Source organism: Melanerpes formicivorus, unplaced genomic scaffold (genome assembly GCF_026170545.1).
Source record: "Melanerpes formicivorus ecotype bairdi unplaced genomic scaffold, bMelFor1.0.p_v2 SCAF_20, whole genome shotgun sequence".
Taxonomy (NCBI): Eukaryota; Metazoa; Chordata; class Aves; order Piciformes; family Picidae; genus Melanerpes; species Melanerpes formicivorus.
Genome location: NW_027142372.1, coordinates 6,426,392 through 6,450,763, shown reverse-complemented (window position 1 = coordinate 6,450,763; position 24,372 = coordinate 6,426,392). Strand labels below are relative to the sequence as shown.

Sequence of the window (24,372 nt, the reverse complement as noted above, 5' to 3'; positions counted from 1 at the left end):
CTGTGAATAACTGTCCTTGACAAATTCCCAGACATGAATGCCATAATTAATTCCAGCATGTAGATCTTTTTCCCCCCATTTGTCTTTTCCATTTCCTTCCTCTGCACATACGGAAGCAAAGGACTGTGCTCTTCAGTGCCTCATGCTCTGATACACTTCCAGCCTTGCAACGGCCACCTCCCTGAAGTCTTTTCCAAGGTGAGTTTGGGTTTTTGCAGGAGGATTATGGATTACTCCCCAATCTACAGGATACTAGAGCTGGCATTAAGGGTATGAATATTCTTACCAAGATTTTATCACCTTTGGTGCACTCAGAGGAAAGCTCACGTGGTAAGACAAGTGTCATTTTTAAAATCTGAATACATTTTAAACATTGGAATCAGCTCTGGACACAGACCAACATTTTGGGTTGATTCATTTTTATTTTTCATTGGTTGATTCATCTGTTTTCAAGGAGGCCTGGAGAAAGCCAAAGCAACTTACCTTGATCATTGCACTGTCCATCTGACTAGATTTCTTCATAAACTGCTCAGAGATAACTGAGGGCACCAGAGGAAAATACAGCTATAGCTTGTGACAAGCTGCCAGCACATTCTGCTGTGGGCTTTGCAAGTACACGGGGGTGTGTAATAAAGAATTGATTTCAGTTGTATTCAATTTGTGACACACCTTTCCTCAGTTCTCTGCGCTGTGACACGGCAGGGAACGTACACAGCATGCAGCCTTCTCTTGCACTTTCAGGAGACAGGGACAGGCACACACATCTGTAAAAACTTTATTTCAAAATCTTTTTATTCAACTGTTATTCAGCAATATACAATACAGTTTATAAACAAATGTCTTACCTTGTTCCCAATCTTCATTTAAAAATAAATATTATTGACAGTGACTATTAATCATGGCAAGATGTACCTTTTTCATTAAAATGTCTCCAAAAGAAATAATTTAATTAAAAAAAAAAAAAAAGAAAAGGAAATGCAAAAAAAAAAAACCTAAACACAATAATCTACTAAAAATATTTCCTTTCTTAGGAAGGGCTTTGACCCAACATCTTTACATATTGTCATAAAGATAACTGCTCAACAGTTCGTGCAAAATGAAGAGTCAGAGGAAAAGGTTTAGAAAAGAAAAAAGTAATCACATTAAAATAGAGAAATTGTAAGTGCCATGCACAGAGCAGGGCTTTACACCATAGAATAATGCATCTAGTTTCCAGACTCTATGTGGTTTACTTTCTGTGGCATCCCCAAAAATATGTTTTTCCCCCCATGTAGAATTTGTCATGCTTCTTCAGTCTCTTTCTGTCCATCTTTAAAACTGTAGGGAATTCTTTTTTTTGTCAGGGATTTGTTCTGTTTTTAAATAGGTTCCTTTTTGTTTGGCTGAGGAGCGGAGGCAGCAGTCTGTCAGTGGTTTACTAATAAATGTACAAGCTTATGCAGTATTAGCAGGGACATATATAGGAGTGGGTCTGTAGCATAAATAGGTCCTGTACCTAGAAAAGAAAGAGACAAGGGAGAGAAGGAGATTTAATTCTTTGTCTTTTCCAATATAGAAGATTAAATGCAGAAGAGAAATATAGGAAGATTTATTTTTATCACTTCAGAGCCAGGGGTCAGAAGCTTAATTTTAATAGTAAAACAGCATCCTCAAGCTATTCCACTCAAATAGCTTTCTCTTCCCCCTCCCAAATCTAACACCACTTAGGTCATTTCATTATGCATTACTAATGGATGCCTAAACTTGGCTTCAGCCAAGTTACCAGCAATTGAGATTTCTATAAATACACCTTAATCTGGTATATGATTTCTTGAGAAATGACAGGTATCAACCACCCATAACTTTAAAGGGAAATGACAAATGCTGCCGCTGTACTCCTTGATTAACAGGACATGAACCCATTTCATTTGGAATGGGAACAGCAAGACCTTGACATCTTCTTTACCTTTTACAGGAGAGAGCAGAATTTTAAATAAAAAACTCTGCACAGGAGCTGTGGAAACACAGAGGTCGGATGTGGAACATGTCTGTTACAGTCATTTCATGCAAGCCCAGGGATAGCAAGACCACTCCTGCTCCTATGAGGTAACTTTGGCAGCACACCACAGAGCTGCAGGGGTAGCTGTGTAGGTGCCAGCATGGAAAACAGGTACCTGTGACTTTATGGCTGGAGGAGGCTTTCCTTAGGCAGAGGCAGACACGAGTACCCTTTGCTCACAGCAGGAAGTGGCATCCATAGACTCATAGAATCAGTCAGGGTTGGAAGGGACCACATCTAGTTCCACCCCCCCTGCCATGGGCAGGGACACCCCACACTAGATCAGGCTGGCCAGAGCCTCGTCCAGCCTGGTCTTAAACACCTCCAGGGACGGGGCCTCAACCACCTCCGTGGACAACCCATTCCAGGGTTTCACCACTCTCATGGTGAAGAACCTCCTCCTCACATCCAGCCTGAATCTCCCCACCTCCAGCTTCATTCCATTCCCCCTAGTCCTATCACTACCTGAGATCCTGAGAAGTCCCTCCCCAGCCTTCTTGTAGGCCCCCTTCAGATACTGGAAGGCCACAATTAGGTCACCTCAGAGCCTTCTCTTCTGCAGACTGAACAGCCCCAACTCCTTCAGTCTGTCCTCATAGGAGAGGTGCTCCAGCCCTCTGATCATCCTCATGGCCCTTCTCTTGACACGTTCCAGCACCTCCATATCCCTCTTGTAATAGGGGCTCCAGAACTGGACGCAGTACTCCAGGGTGGGGTCTCACCAGGGCTGAGTAGAGGGGGAGAATCACCTCCCTTGACCTGCTGGCCACACTTCTCTTTCTGCAGCCCAGGATCTGATTGGCTTTGTGGGCTGCAAGTGCACATTGAGAGCTCATGTGGAGCTTCTTGTCCACCAGCACCCCCAAGTCTCTCTTCTCCAGGCTGCTTTCTAGTCACTGCCCAGCCTGTATTTGTGCTTGGGATTGCCTCAACCCAGATGCAGGACCCTGCACTTGAGTCTTGTTGAACCTCATGAGGTTGGCTTGTGCCCACCTCTCCAGCCTGTCAAGATCCCTCTGGATGGCCTCCCTTCCCTCCAGCGTGTCTGCTGCACCACACAGCTTGGTGTCAGCAAACTTGCTGAGGGTACACTCAATGCCACTGTCCATGGCACCCACAAAGATGTTGAACAAGACAGGTCCCAGGACTGATCCCTGAGGGCCTCCACTGGGACATGGACCCATTGACAGCCACTCTTTGGGTGTAGCCATCAAGCCAGTTCCTTATCCATCTAGTGGTCCACCCATCAAACTCATGTGTCACCAGTTTGGAGACCAGGATGTGGTATGGGACAGTGTTGAAGGCTTTGCTCATCCATGTCACAGTATCACCAAGGTTGGAAGTGACCTCAAAGATCATCGAGTCCAACCTGTCAGCACAGACCTCATGACCATACTAAGGTTACAAGGTTGTTCCTGCCTCACATTCACTTACACTAAGATGTTATTCAGGGTTTTTATTTTCTAGGTACCTGCACCAAAAAAGAGGAATTTACACTGTGCCACCATGGTCTGGCTCCTCTCCCTTGTGTGGGAGGGCTGAGGTCTGTTTGCCACACTCTGTCAGGGGAGCCAGACACATAGGCACGGTGTGGGTCTCTGGGGCTGCTCCATCTCTGAAACAAGTCACTGCTCTGCGGCCAGGCAAGGGTGAGAATGGCTCTTCATACAGAGTTCTGCTGTCCTGGTGCAGCCTACTCCATTACTGCAGGTTGAGATTACTGCTGTGCACTGCCCATGTCCCTGCTGAGCCCATGCAAGCAAGGCTGGACTGGTCCACAGCTACAGCTGTTTGGGTGCCAACTGCCAATGTGTGGCACCTTTCCAAGGTCATGACATGGACTAGCACGTGCTATTGTCACCAACACTAACATGGCAATACAAGGCTGCACACCCATAACAAATGTGTGATGTGGCTGTGGGACATTGCCATAGGGGTGAATACAAAAGCATGAGTCCAGCTGGAGCTCTGCTCTGCAGCTGGGTGCACAGGAGCACCTGGGAAAAGGCTTCATCAGTGAACACCCTACATACAGATGTAACTGACACCCAAAATACTGATAGTCACCCAGAAAAGTGACTGTCAGAGCCACTCTGCAAAGCAGGAAAGCTCAAAAAAAAAGGAGCTTTCTGTGTTCAGTGTCTCTGGAAAAGGAGTCTGGCCACTTCTGTTCAGGAAACTCACTTCAGGCACTCTAATGCAAATGCCTGAGTCTTGGTGTGTAGGAGATGTGAGTCTGAGCTCTGGCATGATCAAAAGAAAGACCTGGAACAGCTCCTGTCTGAACTGCTGCTCATGGTCTCACTGTTCAGGCTGCCTCATGATTTATACACACCTCACCAGCAAAGCTGGAGCATTATTACCCAATATAAAAGCATAGTTCATAGTAATATGGTGCGCAGCTGAGGAATTCGTAGTCCCCACAGTGCTAGCTCATAGACACCTAGACTGTGTGGAGATTATTTAGTTATTAAGGTTTTAATTAAATCTTAGTATGCACCCACACGTGGCTAAGGACTGCCTACATAGCAACAGCAAGGCATTAAGATAGAACACAGGATTTTAAAGCTAAAATGCATTAACAAACACAATTCAGGGAACTAACAGAGTAACTCATTAAATCCTTCCAGGCAGACACCAGAAGACACTGCAGGACAGCGCACAACAGCTGATGGAGCTCAGGTTCCTGGCCAGTACATGGGCTAGGGCGTCACCAGCCCCAGATGTTCTTGCAGCTCTTGAGACAGCAACACAGGAGCTCACAAGCTCAGAGTTGCCTTCCCTGCCCCAGGAACATGCCCTGCAGAGCCAAGCTGTAAGGAGGGTCTGCCTCTGGAGACCTGCAGGTAGGATAAGCAATCCCCATTCTTCTGCTGAGAGTGGGGGCAGCAGGAGCCCTACAGGTCTGTGCCAATACCAACCCTGCCAGGCTTCCCAGCCACTTTACCAGTCTGGGAGCAAACAGGGCTGTGACAGCCATTCCTCACCCTCAGGGAGTTCTCTCCTTCAGCAGGTTCCACAGTTCCCTTAAAAATACACAGTCAATTCACAAATCCATTATATCCTTCACTCTTAACAAGGGTAAAGCCCTAAAACAGATCTACCTACACCAATGGAGAACAGCTTGCTGACTGGGAAGGCTGAAGGTAAATCCTCATTTTCTGTCCATGCCTGACATGTGGTATCTGAAGCCAGGTTGCTTGTTCACAGATTGCAGTCACTGGCACAACGTATCCATACTTCAGTCAGCACATCCCCATTTCCAAGCTGTCAGATGGCTCTTCTCACTTCTGGGACATGGCCCAGCTGCAAGAATGCCAGCCCAGCATGGTCCCCATGTGCTGTCACTGTCCCCTGTGCCCAAGGATGGCAAGGGCAGCCTGGCAGCAGCTGACACTCCTGGCAGCTGCATGCAGCTCACAGGTGCTGAATTTGTGCCAATTCCAGACCTGTCCACCACTGTGGTGAAGATTTGGCCTCGGGTATTGATTATGCTCAAACCTGAGGAGAGTGACAGGGCTGAATTTGTTCTTTCAATGAACAGGACTTGAATCTGAAGAAATGCTGCCAGTTACTCAAAAAGAAAGCTGCACATCGGTAATGGGGGGAATTACCCTGGAAATGCTGAGGAATTCAACCTGGAGAAACAGGCTCTTGTAGCTCAAGTGCTCTTACAACCACTATACTGAAGGGCTGCGAAGGACACCAGGTTAGGATTGTTCTGTTCTGAATGGAAAAGAGTATTAGTCACAACTCCAGGCAGCAGCTCTGTGCCTGCTTACCCAAGTCATTCCCACCTTTATGTACTAGTTTTAGTTTAAATCTCAATGCAGAACTGTGAATTAATGCAAGTCCAAATGTTTTTGTCTTTTCCTCCTGTAGCACTTGTCGTTGTTAATCCACAGTCTCCATCTGCTTCATTTGACAGCAGAACGTGAGTTCAGAGTCTGTTACCAGAACCTCAGCAGTCACATAGAGTGTATTTTTAGGAAATTATTATAACTGAAGACCAAATGCAAGCTTCCTTATTCACACTGATTCAGTGTCATTCTGCTCTAAGACTTCAGGCAGTAGAAGCAGACATACAGAACTTCAGATTTCTCCTCTTTCTGTACGTAAGCAGTCATTTCTCCCTGTTTAGTTAACCCAAACCCCTTTTGCTGTGGGCAGCACTGTTTATAAACAAGCTGGACTGAGTCTCCTCGGTTCTGCTTTTGCTGCAGTAGTGGAGCTCTTGATGCTCAGTTAATAAATTGCGACATTTGCAGATGTAAACAAAGCAACTGTGGGTCCTGACCACTAGGATCTGGACACACCATCGACCCAGATTTGAGAACAAAGAGTTTCTGTCAAGAGACTTTAAATCAGGAGCATGCAGTTACTTACAAACAAGAGACACTTAAAAGAAAACATTTATGCTTTGAATATTCATTTGGTGTTTTGTTATTCTAAGCTTATTTATCACTACACAGATGTACAGTTTTGCTTTTAAATTATTTATATGCACATGGCTAAATGGGAAGCCTACCACTAAGCAGAACAATAACAAATTGTTCTGTTGGTGTATGGTGAATTGCTCTCTGGCATCACTCATCTTTCTTTTCGAGTTACAACATAATAATGTTTTACTGTAGTTTTCTATTTATTAATTTGTGTTGTGCCAGCATTCATCAAAGTCTGACTTGAAACAGTTCATCCAGTTGAAAACAAACATTAATTAACCAAGTGACTTGTAACACACAGCAAAAAATGGGAAGATTCTCTTACAAGCTATATTTAACCAATGACCAAAACCCAGTTTCCAGCAGTTTCCTATTTTTCTTCCCAGAAAGAATCTGTAAAGTCCCCTGATGTCTCTTTCTAAGATGCCAGTAAAATGCAGTGGCCCATATAATAAAAAGCTGAAAGACATCAGTAGCCTATTTTCCTTGAAAGATGAGATAACACCTACAGTCTGCCTGCCTCTTCATGATGGGAGCTGGGACCTTGGCTGGCAGTACCATGAGACATTTCTCTGTAGTCATCTGTTAGCCTCAGTCTGTTTTCTTAAGGAACAACATTCAATTCAATCTCTCAAACCTAGCAATTTATTAAGAGGAGAAGGATCAAACTGACCATATAGACTGATTTATTCTCTCAGTCCAGAAACTTTAAACTCTGCTTGAGACATTTTCTTGGAGAAACTTCTACTATGTTGTATCTATGGAGAAAATAGGGGGTTATATGGGTTGTTGGTCAAGGATCATTACTGACAGGAACCTAGATAAAACAAATTCTCACTGACACAGATATGGAGCACTTCCACTGAAATGAAGGGAATTTACCTAACTTCAGATCTAAAAGCTTCTGAGAGTTTTTTAATTAAAAGACACCATTACTAAGTCATTCTCCAGTTACTGGACTGAAGAGGCAATAAGCTGCACCATACCAGAATTGCTCTGCAGTCTGAGACAGGATCTGGTAAGCTGCACGTATCCTTCTTGCAATACTAGCACAATCACATTGCCTTTTTGTTACCATGTCTGCTGTCTTTCTTTTTTCCCAAAGGCTTGTAACTGGTGCCTTAAACTTCCTACTCCTGACCGAGTGCCAGCTCTCCAGGGCTCTGTGCAGCAGTGTATCCAGAGCCTGTGCTAACCTCGGTGCAGCCTCCCACCTAAACCTCATTATGCTGCACATAATGTGAGGTGCTCTTACTAAAAGAAGTGAGTGGTACCACGGAAATCTATGCAAATACACGGAACTGCAGGGTCCCCATCGCTCCTGGTTTTCAGCTGGGTGAGGTCCACCAGGCCTAGGCACAACTAGAAACAGCTGCTAAGCTGCCTTTTGGTACTGCTAATTTTGGTTGTGGCAATTTCTCGTGTATTTATACGCAACTGCACAGGATCTGCTCACCACTGAGCCTGCCTAGAAGGCACAATGACAAAATCAGTTTTCTAACCACCACACATTTTTATTTATGATTAGTTAGATTTTAGAACAGCTTTCCATAACTCATCTCAAAAAACCACCCCATGAAAGTGAGCACATGCATTTTTCCACAGCCAAGCAGCTGTAAGCTAGTGATCCTGCTCTCTTCCTTCATCCATGCCAACAAGGGTTTTATGAGGGGTAAAACCTTCTTATGCATCTGGGTGAAACTAAGCATTGCCCTCCTCACTACTCTTGACAACACCCACCTTTCACTTATCCACACTGTAAACTCTCCAAGAGACTAACCAGTTTTAGTGGCTGGAAGATACTAGCCAGTTGTAGAAACAATGTCATCAGTTTAGGTCTTCTCAAATACACCTGAACTTCGTTTGTCTACCTTTTCTCTTAAGATACCTATTGCTATGTTCAGGCTAACAATTAGAAGTGAATTGCCAAAAAGCCATGTAACAAGGGGAACTGAACTCCTATGCTAATTTTGGAATCTCAGCAGGTTTTAGTATGTCAAGTAAGATTCCATTTGCATTTGGAATATTTAGCACTCCTGAATAGATGGTGTTTGACCTGCATCTATTTATGTGCTGGGCTGAACATGTGTGACTGAACAGAGAGGTGAGGGAGAAAGTGAGGCTTGCTAACTCTACAGAAGCTGCATACAGGGCAGCACAATGCAAATTTCCAGCACAGGTAGAAATGTAAGTATGCATCCTTAAGAAAAATTCAATTCTTTGTCACTGTCTCATTCTTAATAGTTCTTAATATGACATCTGACAAAGCCCCTCAAGAACAAAAGACTTTGGTGTTTTAGTGGTAAACCACAGCATGGGTAGCAGGAAGGCATGGGAATTGCAGCATCTGCTAGTTCCCTGAGCATTTCAGCTGACATGCTTCACTCCCACTTGGGAGAAAGAAAAGTACACCATGGCTGACCACCCTTGAATACCAAGAAGCCCCTGGTTTAACATATTCTATGAAAAATGGGTCACGTATATACATAGTTATGGACAGATTAGAAAACAAAGAGATTGGATGGCAAGGAGAGGGAGATGTAGTCATGCAAGGAAATGATGCAGAAAAGGTAGGATTGCTTCTGATACAAAGCTGAGAAATGAAAAGGATTCCTTCTGCAGCATTGATTTTCTACTGCAGTGCTTTGCTGAAATGAAGCTGCGAGTGCCTTTGGGACAGGAGTTGCATCTATGTTTCTTAAGGCACTTGCAATTATTAAGGTGGATTTCTGCTCACATTAGAGCTCATTTCGACTAAGACGTATTAAGGCCAAATTGTTCTGAAAATACTAGGACTGACAATCCCTTCCAAACATGCATATGGCACACAGATCAGTCAAGTAGTCAATTATCCTCCATGGAGGCTCTTCCCTTTTCCTCCTAGATCACAAGGGCGTTAATGGACACAAGATACAGGATTAGACAGACAGTTGATCTGATCCCGTTCGACAGCTGCTGCAGGTCAGTGCAGCAAGACATTTTTGTATTAAATGCAGCTACTAACAAAAAGCAAGAGGGGTAGTTAAACTAGTGGACTTCACAGTATCACAGAGACTTGATGAATGCATGGAAGTGCATATCAGGTAGAGAGCAAGAAATACTTCTGCCTATAGCAAAAACATTTGGTTTTTTAATGCATCAGAGAAATATGCAGTTTTATTATTGATAAGCTCATGAAATTTCATCTCCCACCAAAGTTACAAAAGGTAGGGATACATAATACTTGGAATGATTGGTACATTTACCCTCAATATCCTCACTTCCTTTCTGTGTTACCCAGATGTACTGCCAGCAGTCTTACTGAAAGCCTCCTTCCACTTCTTCCAAATGGTACATTTGATTATGGAATCTGCTGTACTGAGAGAAGGTCATGCCCTCAGAAAGCCCAGAAGAGCAGCATCTCAGCTGATTCACATGGAGCTGGGCCCTTGAAGGGCTGCTTTTGGGACCTGTCCTGCAATGGAGACAGCCAAATCAACTGCCCAACTGCACCAAATATCCACTCTTTGAGAAATTAAGCAAAAACTTGAAGAAAGCACCAGCACATGCTTCAGGAAAACATCACACTAATGCTGCTATAGACAGTGTCACTATAGAACAGGAACATACCTGAGCAGAGTCCTTCACTCTATGTAGAGCATGCAGCTTGATTACTTTATATTGGTCTGCACCTAAACAAGCCAGTAACTTTCCTCTTATGAGATCTATAGATGGTCTTTAGTTTGTAGTATATTCTGATGAACAGATTTCTGCTTTTGTATCTGTGAGATCACATCCCCTCATCAAGTACTTATTAAAAGGACCCAAACCAGGCAGCTATGGATTTGTTTAATTTCCAGAATCTTCGACATGTCCATGATCCAAAACTAACTTAACAAACCCAAGCACCATTAATTCACTCCTTGACACTTGAATAATGAGACATACAAAATTCTTTGTAATATGATTTGGTGGAAAATTAATTTTGAACTAAAACATTCAGAAAAATAATTAACTACATTAGCGGTAGTTCAGGTGGTAAATGAGCATCCAGCCCTGCACATCTTTCTTCGGTATACTGATACAATCATATAGCAAAAAGCACAACTCACACTACCCAAACCAGGAGGCAATAAAGAATACTGGTAGTGGGGTTTCAATTACTGGGCTTTGAAGTGAGTCTTGGGCATATTCTCAAGGATTTCATTATGAGCAGGAGAATTAAAAAACCACACTGCAAAAAGCAGGCGAGCTAGGCACGGTCACATAATTCCCCAAGTTGACACTTCAGGAAAAGACTTCAGTGAAAGCCACACTGGACAGAACCAATTTCACATTCTGCAATTGATACAAGCTGTAAATATTTGCAACCCAGAAGTAAAGAACATGACACTGTAGTTCTCACTTCACTGTCTTTTAGAGAGTATTTTTTACTTGATCAGGATTAGGAGCAAGCTGCCAGTGTAGTTGTAATTACCACTCCAGCCAGAATTACTGAAATTAAGTAAATCCAAGCACAGATTATCTATGGATTTTTTTTGAAAAACAACCCTATCCTGTCCATGCTTAAACAAGAGAGCTAAGTGCATTAGCAGAACACAAGGCAAATGGCTGTATTGAGAACATGTGCTGAAAAAGCAGAGCCTTTGATTTACACAGAAGAAGGGACTGCCTTTTTGCTACAAACAGACAGCAACATTTGGGGAGTGACCCACAAGTACACAGGCCCTTGTGGTGGGTTGAAAATTCCCCCCTAAACCTTTCTAATGACTGATATTCACTAGGTATTAGCTAACTAAAGACACTACTATATCATGTCCTTTAGTCTGCCATCATGCAGACTTTACAGAATAAGCCAGCAATGGGTTAGCTGGAAAAACTATGGCAGGGTGATACTCCTCAATGCCCTCTTTACATGTGAAATTCCCAGCAACCTGGCATGAGAGGCATTCAGATTAGAACACCAATTAAAATATTTATAAAGTAGTAAAGGAATTCTAATTATACCAGTTCAGTGAATTTTACATATGACTAATAAAATGGCAGACACAGAAGACTGTCCATTACAGGACTTGCCAGCTGTGCTCTGCCTCATTCTGAAGTTAGCAGCCGCTCCCAGCACACACAGTCAGGATACTCTGCTTCCTAGCTGCAGCAGCACAAATGCAGAGCAAGGACAGATAGTGCAGCAACCACTTGACATCCTGCATAAGCTTCGTTAGCACAGCTCCCTTCTCCAGCCGTGGCACAATGATCTGTGCGCTGCGATCACACTGGCTTCTCCACAGAGCACAGCTGCTGCTCTGCCAAAATGCTCTTCTTTCCAGCTAATAAAATTGCCTCCCAACTGATAACAGCCTAGCAATAGAAAATACTCGGTTGTTAACTGCTGTTATGACAAATACTACTATTCCGCTGACAACCCCATTTTTTCCAATACAAACCTACTTGAACCGTTTGTTATTGACATACAAGTCTGCTCTGCCATTATCTAATTTTAAAACACACATAGTAAACAGCAACAGTCAACCTGCCAGCATTCTCTTACTGCTTTAGCAAAGCTAAATCAGAACCCAAAACAAACTTCTACTGCCAGCACAGTCCTGTCAGGCTCTGTTATGTAAAGCAGAAACACTTTCTTCACAGTACTACCGTAAGATGAATTTCCTGACAGATCCTACTTTGTTTGCTTTCCAACAACAGACCACCGCTATTAATGTCCCTCTCAAAAGTAGTACGAGTGAGATTGTCTTTGACATTTCTTTCTGCCATGACTGCTAAGTATGCTGCTTAAGGTATTTGGGTCCTATAGAATCTACAACACAGTTCAAGTGTTACTTTACACGTCAGTGAAGCTGCATCAGTTCAGCAGAGGCGGGGAACGTTTAACAGCTATCTGCCTCTTAGTACTGCAAACTAAGATTTCATTTTGCAATGAATCTGTTGGAAATCAAACATAAAGAACTAGCAATATATGTATATCCTTGCCCAAAATGCTCTTTGTTCATGCAAAATGACTCGTGGGTGCACTGAGTCTTCCCTCACAGAAATTTCTAATTGTCGCCCACTAATGAATCGATCTTGCACAGATAGACCAACATTAGGTACAGCTTCCCCCCTCAGTAGAAAGGCTTGGAATATCCCTTTCACTGTGCTCAGTAATAGTTTTTTGAAACATCTTTCCATCTAAAACTCAAAGATACTGAAGTTCAAATAATATTCAGATTTCTTCAAGGAGACTGCACAGGACTTTGCAGAACAGGTTAGTCAGTTTTGTCTGTTCTCCCAGGAACAAACAAGAACTGCTGAAAGGAGGTTACTCAAATAAATTGCATTGCCACTGTACAAAACCATCCTGGCACAGCTTGTTTCTACCCTAGATAATGAGGTGACACGGTACTGCAGTTCATGCCTTTGTCCAGTTTGAGAATTAATCCCCATTACACACACAGAAAAGAAGATATTTGACCTCACTTGTCCCCAAAGCAGTCTCATTTGCCTAGATATTAAAGTGCTAGTGATGTGTATTTAATGAGGATTCTTTTTGCATGTTTATTATCCAGTGACATTTAGGAGGTCGGCCTGATAATTCAGTTATGGCCTCTGTCTTCCTACTTTACTTAATGTAAAGGAAAATGTGACCCAGGTTGCATTTAACTACAAATAACAACAGAATGAGCACTCATAGGGGAGGGAGTGAAGTAGACCCATACGTTAATGAATTGGAAAGGTAGGGTGCCTAAGCTTAAGAGTAACACAGACTTTCCTTTCTTGCTATTTTGTGTAATGTTAATCTATCAAAGATAAACGAGCTCCATGGGTTATTTCTCAAACTAGCATGCCAAGTCATTCTAATCCTAACAAAGTCTGCAGAGCCCTAGACCCAAGCCCTTACCCAGAGTTAATCCAAACTTGACCACAGCCACACCAAACAAGAGGCCCTCTAATCAGCCACAGCTCATTGCACTGCAGAAAACTGTGTCTGCATTTACTTTCCTGTCTCTGAGCTGCAAAAAAACCCTTTTGCTTCCTAGTGCACAATAGAGATCAACACTCTCCCACAACATGTCCTGCCTCAAGGTAGGTCACTGCAGTTTGACTTTGTGCATGCACTGCTCTTATGAGCATCCCTGAGAGCTGCACATGCAGAGAGACTGCAGAATTTGGACCTCGTGCTTTATTATCTCAGGCTGTGCAGCCCACAAGCAGACGTCCCTCTGCCTCAGACATAAAAGGCTTTGTGGGGGGCAGAGGGGGATAGGCGTGAAGTGAGGACTTATTTTCTTCCGTGCTGTGAACACTTCATCTCTGCATAACACATGAGTCTGTCTGTGTCCTTCCTAGAGCACTCTAAGTATAATGAAGCACAGTTTCTTGTTTCACACTCCCATCTTTGTTTATTTTATTTAAAGCTTTCACTTCATAGCTTTGAGGCTAGAGATCAAACAAATAAAAGGGAATTTGGAAGCTGCAATGTCTGATCTACATTCTGCTCAGAAGCTCGAAATTGCCCCCAAGCCAATACACAAGCACTCAATTTGAAGACTGTTTGGGAGGATATAATAGAGATGGTTTGCCTCCCAGAAGGTCAGTATGAAGATCCTTGTTTATGACTTCACCTATCAGGTGACAAATTGGTAGCCTCATGACTACGGCACTGGGCTTAAATTTAAGAGATCTGAAATTAAGTTTCCATATTTAATTTCACAAGGGCCATACACTTGATAAAGTTGGTCATCACTCTTCCTGCTATTTGTCCAACTCATCTATTTGGACTGCAAACCTTCTGGGATAGCAACACTGCACATCTTGCTTAGTGATGTTCCTATATCCCCCCTTACTTACCCAGTACAAACTAGGAACATTTCCAGTCACATCAACACTGGATGCAGTCCTTCACTTGCACACCCTGACCTTCTTCCTACAGCAAAAGATCCCATTTGCTTATAAGTATCGAAACTGAAAGCTAAATAATATTTTGATTTACAACCACATGGAAAGCAACTCCTTCTCTGGTAATATTAAAGCAAATAATCTTACCAGCAGAGCTTTGCCTCCCTGCAGCCTAAATGATATCTTCTGTGACCACTTCAGCCTACCCTGCTGGCAGACAAGCAGGAATCTTTCTTACTCTCACGAGACCAGAGCACTAAGTTTTTACATGGTCATATAAACACTGCAGATAAAATTCTGTTTCAGTACCTAGTATTTCTGGCACATTGGGCATTTTTTCCTGTTACATTGGATCTATTCCCTTATATACTACAATGCTGACCACAAATTTCTACTAAATGCAATTTCAGATGGCATGTCCAAAACTATGGATGAGACCCTGTGCTCTTTAGAGAATGTCAGTAGCAGACACATTTATTCTAATAAATTCATGCTTCCATTCAACTCTAAGATGTAAAGAATCACATCTTTCCATGATGCAAGACTGTGACTCCAACTGAAGTTAAACAAGAGCCCTGCAGGCACATCTGAAAGCACCACTTGATCTATAATTGCACTTATTGCAATACAAGCACATTAAGGCCCTATTTTACACTACACTGAATGTACTGGAAAGATTTCTATTGCAAGGAAAATTGGATTAGAACACAGCCCATGCAGGACACCATGGCTGGTACCATGGCATCATTTTTTTGGTGGAGCTCTTCAGTGTATTAAGTAAGAGCGTTTGTTAATCACCGATGGCAAATCCATTGTTTGAGCACATTTTTGCTTTTATCCAGAGGAAATATCCCCATGTACAATGACAAGACATACAAATGCTAAAGACTTCTGCAAGTGTATTAGATGATTCAATTATTACACACAGATTTGGTGCAAGTACTTATCTGCATGTGTGCTACAGAAGACAGAATAATGAAAAGAGAGAGTATACAAAAGTATTTCCTACAAAGAAACTGCAGAGGAAAAAATAATTCACCACTTTCACAAACAAATGGGGAGCTCTGAAACTGAAGGATGTAATCTTCTTTGAAGACATTCTGAATGACAGAATCACAGAATAGCAGGGGTTGGAAGAGAACCTCCAGAGATTATCAGGTCCAAGTCCCCTGGCAAAGCAGGATCACTTAAGGCAGGCCACACAGGAATGCATCTAGCAGGTTTTTGAAAGTCTTTAGAGAAGGAGACTTCACAACCTCTCTGAGAAGAAAGTTTAGTACTTAACCCACCCAAGTGACATCACTGGAGACCTCAAACTTCACCAAACCTCACAATATCCCTTTAAGTCCTCACCACACTGACTTCCGCATTAGTATTTTACTCACATACCTTCATTCTGACACTTCATGTCTAAGGGAGATACATCAATTTCTTGTCTCTGCACAAAGTTGCCTCTCTCGGCTTCAAACCTTTCCTTTACACCAGTGAAGTGGACTGGGATGGCAACCAGCAATCTGCTTTCCAAAAGCAACAAGGGAGATACTTTGTAGTAGTAAGTTTCAGATGGTTCTGGTCCAGAGAACACCTCAATCAGGAACTTCGAGGGCCAAATCTTTCAGCTGCTAATCTGAACCATGCTGTGGCTGATGTTTTATTGATAAGTAATTAGAGGCAGCACCAAAATACCACAGGTATGGCAATTACAAAAAAACATGTAAAAGCTTGTCATTCAGGAGGTCTTGATCCAAGCAGAGTAAAAACCCAACATTTTTACAGAGGACCATATCTAAATAACAGTATTAGTTGCCCGTCTCATACACAGTCAAAAGCAGTTGCTGGTTTATACCTTATTAAGTCAGTATTACAAACAGTAACAGGAGTCCTGTGCTCTACACCGACTTCAGCTTTCTCCGGGAATGGAAACTGCCACAGAGTGGCACTGTTCACAGACAACAGGGTTCACAGGAGAGATGGCACAGCAGGAAATTTTGGTTTAGCCTATTCTGTAGTCCTCTTAGCATGCCTCCATCTGGAGATCCCCACAAAAGACTTTTTCTGCATTCCACTACCTTTTTCACTGGTTTAAATAATTCCATTATCTCCACTGCTGGGCACAATGCTCATACTTTATGTTCAGCATTATACCCAGCCTACAAACAATGCAGCAGTGCCACATCCTCAAACTATAGACACGTAAAAAATCAGGTCAGACAGCAGCTTAGATGATCTGGGCAGGGGGTCTTGCCCTAACAGACATATGTGACATGCTCTCTTGGCGGCACACACTCATATCCATCTGTTAGGATGGAACTGAGCCCACTGCACTTCCATTGTCCTGGTTTTAGTTCATATACACCGCATAAGCTCTGGGTTCAGTAGGCAGAGCACACAGTGCTGTGAATCTTAAATGTGTCTTCTATTGTGGGCATGGAAAACATTGTGAGAATTCTCACTATGGGAGAGTGGAAAGAGGAAACACAATCAACCACCACACCTGGGCTCCTGTAGGGAAAGCAGACCTTTCCAATAGGAAAACAACAAGTCTTGAGCATGACAGCATTTGGTTTAATTTCTTGTGGTCAGTGCATTCAGGATAAGCAAACTGATTTTTTTTCTTTGTAGGTCTCATTAGACTTCAGGAATTATCATTTTGTCTTCCACTAAACACCAACGAACACCAGCTTAGTTTTAGAAATGATGAGGAGTGAACCCCAGTTTTCACATGCATTTCCACATAAGAAAAAGCCAACATCATTTAGAAAACACTCAAAAGCAGTAGCCAGACAAAACACAGCACCTAAAAAGCACCAGCAGGTCACAGTGACCCCTCTACAACTGATTCCCATTACTGCGATCCTAAACTTGCAACCATTTGCCCTGAGAGTGCGGAGAGGTATCAGGAAGGAGTGTGAACATTCCTGTGCAAACATTATGAATCTACGTCAGAAGAGACTCAGCAGAGAGGGGAGCTTAGGGCTTTCCCTGCACAGTCAGTGGCATAATATTGTTTCCTTTCTTCGGCAGTTACTTTGACAGGGACATCTGTTCAACATTAGCTAAGTGGCAGTGGCTGAGAAGGGAGTTTAAAGCTCAGCAAGAGCAGCACCACACCTTCAAATCGTGAAACACCTTTGCACTGCAGATTTCAGACTCCGGGTTCTTTATCCCAGACTTTGTTATCATTAGTGTAAATAAGGCTGTAATATAGTACCACGGCATTAATAACTTAATACAGCATTAACTGTTGGATGATCAAAATCAACATGTTTACATTTGCAAATCATTATAGAGCACAGTATCTCTAACTCTTACCCGGCCAGAACCTCAAACGTGGAGCTCATCACACACCAACTGATGTTTCCCTTCAGAACCTGCACCCCGCTCCACCGAGGGCCCGCGCCTGCCCTGGGCGACCAGTCCCTGCAGCCACTCAGTCAATTAGCTGCAGAACAGCCATAGTGTTTCGTTCAGTTGAGGCTGCAGCTACTGACTAAAACACCACGTCAGAAAAGCTGCAGGGGGGTGCTCTCCCACAGCACCTACCGAAAGGCAGCGGGTCAGACTCACCTCCCCAGCCCTACGCCTCTGTGCCAAATTCTGACAGGGCAGGAGTCGGGCGCTGCAGATCACGTGCACTTACAGACTTGGCCGCAGTTACTCAGATTTAGCACTGCAGCGACAGTCCCACCTGTGGCAGAGGCGTGCGCCGGTGAGCGACCCTAAACGGAGCTGAGGGACTCGGGGAGCCCCGGCCGGCCTGGAAAAACGTACCTCCCCCCATGCCCCCGCGCCCTACCTGACCCGTGTTGCTGGCGGAGGATGGCGGCCTGCCCGGGCGGTGGTGAGGCCGAGGAGGCGGCGGCGGCGGCAGCCGAGGCAGTGGCAGTGGCGGCGGAAGTATCCCCCTCGGCCAGGGGCGGCGGCGACGGCTGCAGGCGCTTGCCGGGACCCGGCGGTGGCGTGGGCCGTGCGGCTGGACCGTGGCGGCGAGGAGCCACGCCGCTCTGGATGTGCGAGACCGCCTCGGCCGCTTGCACGTCGGGCGGCGCGAAGCGCGAGAGGACACGCAGCAGCGCCTGGGCCTTGTGCTCCTGCGTCTCGTCGTCGCTGTAGTCCGCCACGCGGCACTGGTAGACGCCCTCGTCCTGCCGCCGCACGCCCGAGAGCCGCAGCCGGTGCGAGATGTCGTTGCCCTGGACGCGGACCGTCTGCAAGAGAGCGCACCCCAGGCGCCGATTCAGCAGCGGCCGCCGACCCCGAGGATCTGAGCCGATCCCGCCGCCTTCCCCTCCCCACAGCAGCCCTACTCTCCTCAGTGCAGCCCCAGCAGAGCTCGCGCTTCCCCCCGGTGTGCGTCTTTCGCTGTCAAGATCAGCGTGCTTGGGCTCCTTCCCCCCATACCGAATGCACCGGGCGTGAGCCCAGCCCCTCGCTGTTAAAGCCCCACCTCGGGATCCTGAGAGGCCAGGATCACTCGTTGCTCCCCGTCATTCCCATTGCACCTCGCGCACTCTGCTATTCCGCTGTTGCCCGACCCTAGCCCCCCTACCCCTGCCCAGGCCCGCGCGGCTCTTCAGAGCCGTCCCAGATCCCGGGCCGCCTCCAGCCCGCACGAATCGCCCCACACCCGAGAGGCAGGAGAAGCCCAGCATTTCGGACATCGCCCTATGCCTGTTGCCGCGGGCCAAGCCCTGCTGGGGGTCGTGCCATCCAGCTCAGATCGAGGAGGTGCTCCGCAACAACGGCGCAGGCCACCTTCCGCCACTGCGGCGGGAGGCAACGGCTCCAGCTGTGCCTCAGCACCGCGGAGAGGGGTTGGCATGCGCCTGAGGCCACCTTGCTAGGGCATCGGCGGTGCCGGGCTCGCATCGACGGGAAGGCGGCTCATTTACTGCTGTGTATGGAGAGAAGGAGATCGCCACAGGCGACTGGGGTTTGCAGAGGGAAAGGTTAAAAAAATCCTGATCTGACCCGCAGTCCTTTTCAGATGTGGCTAAAAAGGGCTGTAGGGCAAGTATCACACAGAATCACCTCCTCCCAATTTGCAGGGAATGAGATGTGATTGCTAAACCGGCAACAGATGGTAAAGTTTCGACCGAGCCGCGACACAGGGAGGAGGGGAAACGTGCCGTGCTGCAGGAGTGGGGCTGCCAGTAAGACCAGCTGCATTCACGTGTCAGGAAAGAAGAGGGGCATACAAGAAATCCCATGTGTATGGGAGGAGGGGTGCATGTCGCCCCTATTGAGCTGCACTTACACTGATTTTGGTTGCATCCTTATTTGTTACCTAAAAGAACAGGGGAAAAAAAAAAAAGGGGAAATTAGACTCAGCTCTGCCAGCACATCAAGATGCTCTATTCCTCTCTTCCCACCCCAGTGCAAGGACAGCAGGCAGATGCAACTTTCTCCACTTGCAATTCACACAGTTCATGTGTGGCTGACAGCAGGGGGAGGGTGGTGGGGGGAGGGAGTTCCCCAGGCAATGGGGAAGGCACCAAACCAGTGCTCTTCTTGGGGGAATGTTTTGGTGAAGCTCCTATGGTGCCCACAGAAGCATGATGGGTGTGAACAGCTGCCAAAGAAGTGCTTGTTGCATGCTGTGCTGCTCACAGCTGCTGACAAACACTGGGGAAGATGCTTTACCAGCAGCATTAGCACAGCAGTGAAGTGCTTGGACAGGCTGGATCCTGCACTGTTCAGGGCAGAGCTTCAGTCCTGAAACATCCTGGGAGCAGGTATCGCTCTGCAGGCTTCATACTGCTGGGTTTTTTTTTTTTTTTTGTCTGCATCCAACTCCTATAAACCTAAGTGATGCCTCAGATCTCAGTGATGCACCTCCCAGGAAGATGGTCATCACTCTCCAGGAAAGCCCTGCCATCATTTATTGTTAAAGCAACTCACGGTTTTTATATAAGGTTAAGAAGACATTTAAATCCATGCGATTTATTTCCCTGTCTGACAACTGACTTACACCTTCCCCAGCTAGGCGGCATCGCATTAGCTCAGTGTCTATATGCTTTGCATCTCTATTTGAGCTCTGCAGGAAAACAAGCATGCCACAGAGAGGGGAGCTGGCACAGGCACAGAGGCTGCCACGGGGCACCCGGCTGGTGCAGGGGCCTGGGGCTGGAGAGGATGATGTGCCCTGAGCAATAGGGCAACACAGCCTGGAACTCCTGTTTCATCCTGCTTCTCGTGTGGCCCCATTTGTCACCAGTTGTGCAATGGGGGAACGCTGCAGAATGAACTGGCTTATGTTGGGGAAATGCAGCTGAAAAATTTAGCCTACCCGCACACCAGGCAGCTTGCTAGGGGGAGGGGAAAGGACATGCAAGATTTAACTCTGCTTCATGCATTTTAATTACTACATCTGACTGTCTGAAAATGTCCTGCTGAGCTACAGATACAGGTGTGTACGTGCACCCCAAGAAACTCTGTGCATTTGTATATGCAGATTGACATATACTTAACATACCACCAAAGAGGTGTATCCCTCGTGTCTTTCTATGTTCCATCAGTGAGCAAACAGAGGCTCTCCCACATTTTTTTCTAGCTCAGTCCACAGAAGCACTGGTTTTTGCTTGTCCTCCCTTCATATCACAGTTATTTTTGACTGCCTGTCTTGGGTCCTCATTGCTGATTTTGCAGTGGGACAGTTATAATTTTCTATTTACAGTGCTTAAAGCACTCATGGTTTTTCCTGAGGTGAAGTCCCCCCACGGTGCATGCACTGTCCTCCTCTGTCCCAGGGAGGTCCTGGGGATGCTAGTGCTTCCAAGTGCTTACTGGCACTGGGTAGAGGAAGCACTCTTCTCTCTGAGACTGCTGCACTTATTCTGACCATGTTGCACTTGATGAAGAGGTATTGCCTCCATAGCACTGTATTACCTTGCTCCTGCTGCCGGGGACACTGATGGCTAATTCATGTGCAAGCTCTCTGGCTGGTTCTTTAAGGTACCACCACTGGATTTCCAAGGAGTAAGAGGTGGATCCGCTGGCTCGGAAAGCACAAGGCATCTCAATATCATCTCCCTCCCTAACAGTCACATCTTTGGGAACTTCAGTAAAGGTAGCTGGGAGAAGAAGACAGAGTTGCAAGGGATGGTTAATGGGAAAGATTAAAAGACAAGATTAGTCCTTTTCAGTGTAACGTGAATTGCTTTGGCTCATGGACTAAGCGCTGAGACACGGGTTTCCTGTAGTCCAGTGACTGCAGGACAACAGCAGAGCCTCCGGGACTGTGCACCCTGGCCAAGGCCGAGCAGGTCCCCACCACTGTCCAGCCGGGGCCCGCGGCTGCAGCGGAAAGGGGAAGTTTCAGACAGGCCTTAAAATCACAAGAAAGCGCTCGGCTAGATACAGGACTCCAGTGTCCCACTGCCCCCTCCCCCGAATCCGGCGCGGGGACTGTCCCGGGCTGCGCGCCCACCGTGCTCCACTCCGGTGGCTGCGAGGCACCAAGCCCGCGCTGCCGACAGCTGTGGCCGCAACAGTGCCACCTTGTTCTGCAGAGCCCTCCCGGGCTGCACTCCCTGCCCCCAGCCAGCAACACTTCCACAGGAAAAATCATCAGGGAGGACGCGACTTGGAGCAATTGACGGCAGGAGCCCAGCGGCTAGAACTCGGCTGCGGATAGGGCGGCGAGCCTCGCCGTGCCCGGACCGCAGCCCCGCTGCCTCCCGCCAGCAAGTTGTGTCCGGAGCAAGCGCCTCTCTGGGGGAAGAGACTGAAGTTTCCTACTCACCGGTGACGATGAACAGCAGAGGTGTGTTGAACATCAGGTAACAGAGGGTGCAGAAGAGCCCCCGATTTCCCATCGCATCTGTGTGGGCTGCGGGCGGGGGCCGGGCTCGGGGCGCAGCCGGGCACGCCTCAATCCATCGCACACAGCGGGGCCGGGTCAGGGCTCCTTCCCAAAAAAGCCAAAGCCACCCGACTAACCTTGGTTTGTGGAGAAGCAAATATAAAATCCAGAGCCGGCTGCTCAAACTCGCTCGCAGGTAGAAGCGACGTTCTAGGAATGAAGTAATAAATCTCGTCCCGGTTCCTTGCTCCGCCGCGAGCAGGATTCAACTGCCCTGTGCTGAATGGAGGCTCCTGATGCCCGCAAACGGGGAGGCGACACTGGGCTCCCCTCCGAGACCCATCACACTGACAAGTCTGATGTCGGGGCTCGCAGAAAGGTCTAGCGAGTCGGCAGGGACGAGACTCGTCTCCTCGAGCCTGGGGAGCGTCCGGCGTATTCCCGTCGCGGCCCGGGCTCTGCCCCTGCACGGGCGGCGGCTGCACAGCGGGGGCGCGCCGGCACGCCTGAGCCCGCCTCTCCCCACCCGGGCGACGAGCGGCGCCGGCCGCAGCTGCCCCGCGGGTCCAGCCCCCACCTCCGCGGCCGCGCACCGCTCCGCCCACAGCGGGAGGCCCCGCCTGGCGCCGGCCGCACCGCGCCGCGGTCCCGCTTCTTCCTCATCGCGCTGCGCCGCGGAGACCGTCTGTGCAGCCTGGCCTCGCCGGCACTCTGCATGTGGCTCCCGCCTGCCTCAAGATCCCAGGCTGGCTCTCGAAGTAGTGCGTAGTACTTGAATGAAGAGCAATACACTGACTGCTTTTTGCTAGCATTGTGATCCAGGTCTAGGTCTCCTCTTGGAGCGTGTGCCCAGAGCTGATTGTTCAGTCCTGTCAGGCTTCCAAACTCACTATGCTTATTACTTGTTCAGATACATTAAGGAAGAAAGCCCCACCAAAACAGCACTATTGATTTAGAATACAGTAGCATGAAAAGAAAATGTTTCTGTAGATCAGCTGTTTCACTGGCAAATGTCCACATTAAAAAGTATAACAGCTCAAACGTCAAGCCAGTAAAGTCATTACAGTGAATCACCGTCAGCAGCAGTTTGATTTTTGCAGTAAGTAATGAGATAGAAATGTTTTTTTAATAAATTTGAGGTGTGTCTTTTAAAAAAGGTTTGCTTTTTTTTTTCCCCTTGAAATTTTATTAAGTCACCATTTTATTCAGCCACAACTTCATTTAATCACTGGATGGCATGGGAAAGTGTATATCATGATGCACAGAAACTTTCCTATAAAGGTTTCATTCTGTACCAGAATACAAAGCTGGATGCATGAAGATTCGTATGGAACAAATTATTTGGAAGCATTCACTTTTTGATTAACTAAATCTGACCAATTTTTAAATGGGTGCTTTTATCTAGCTTCCCAGTTAACTCCCTGCTCAGCCACACAGACTGCTAGAGGTTGAAGTGGTTGGGCCTTGCCAACTGCTGGCTCCCTGCTAGGAAAACCCCACCAGCATGGTTTCCACCAGGAAGTTTGAGTAAAATTCACACAATCCTGAAGAATACTGAAATTCAATCAAATCAGTATTTCCTGTTGGGAAATCTTTTCTTCAAGTATTGTCAGCCATTCCTACCAGCTATAATGATTTAAATCCTGTGACTATCCTCTGGCAGGCCTATGACAGCTTGCCCAAAGAGTAACTTCTTGCCTTCTTCTGTAGTCTTCACTGGGAGAGTAAATCCTGCCAGCAGGCAGAGTGCATTTCCCTGAGCAGCTGGCATCAGCCCTCACCAATCATAAGAGCTTTCATTGTAATAGCTATTAAACACCATTAATTAATCTAATAAACCCTTATGCTCTGCTTTTCTGCACAAAAGCTCAGTGTGCTCCACGCTGTAGGTAAGCATCATCTCTTTTCCCATGTAGCCATGTTGCACTGCATTGGATTTTATTGCCACCACAGTCCCCACACAGGACTTCACCTAACAGCTGGTGTGAAGGCAAGGAGAAGTAGTCACGATAGACATACCTGAGGAAGTAAATCCAGCAGCCACTCCACTCAGCAGCAGAAGTCTGTCAGTCAAATCCCAAGACTGGGGTAACTGGGTCCTCTGCTAGTGAGGCAGTTCCACAATTTTGTGCCCTCTTCATCAGGACTAGTTAGAAAACTCCTAACGGATAAGCAGAATGAAAACAGTATTTTTTTTAGATCAAATTACTAGAGAC

General features: G+C 46.3%; 1 protein-coding gene and 1 long non-coding RNA gene across 5 annotated transcripts in view; one reads left to right on the top strand and one right to left on the bottom strand.

The window, feature by feature from the left end:
- Positions 1–7,162, top strand: part of LOC137447254 (uncharacterized) — a 44,594-nt gene extending 37,432 nt beyond the window's left edge. The window contains exons 4-7 of one of the 2 annotated variants that reach the window (XR_010988835.1): positions 1,955–2,085; positions 4,669–4,884; positions 5,583–5,747; positions 5,921–7,162. This is a non-coding gene — a long non-coding RNA (uncharacterized lncRNA). Of the gene's footprint in view, positions 1–1,954; positions 2,086–4,668; positions 4,885–5,582 lie in introns of both variants that reach the window. The other variant, XR_010988834.1, reaches the window with a different exon arrangement.
- Positions 954–22,673, bottom strand: VSTM2B (V-set and transmembrane domain containing 2B). Of its 3 annotated transcripts, none has more exons than XM_068150606.1 (5): positions 22,294–22,673; positions 21,241–21,425; positions 19,610–19,639; positions 18,149–18,560; positions 954–1,495 (listed from the first exon to the last, which is right to left on the bottom strand). In XM_068150606.1, exons 2-5 carry the CDS (start codon positions 21,367–21,369, stop codon positions 1,407–1,409), a joined length of 660 nt encoding a protein of 219 aa, XP_068006707.1. In that variant the 5' UTR covers positions 21,370–21,425; positions 22,294–22,673; the 3' UTR covers positions 954–1,406. The 3 variants fall into 3 exon arrangements, with proteins under 3 accessions (XP_068006707.1, XP_068006708.1, XP_068006706.1); XM_068150607.1 differs by having other exon boundaries at positions 22,097–22,420; XM_068150605.1 differs by lacking the exons at positions 19,610–19,639; positions 22,294–22,673 and adding an exon at positions 22,097–22,266.
- Between the last annotated feature and the right edge of the window lie 1,699 nt (positions 22,674–24,372).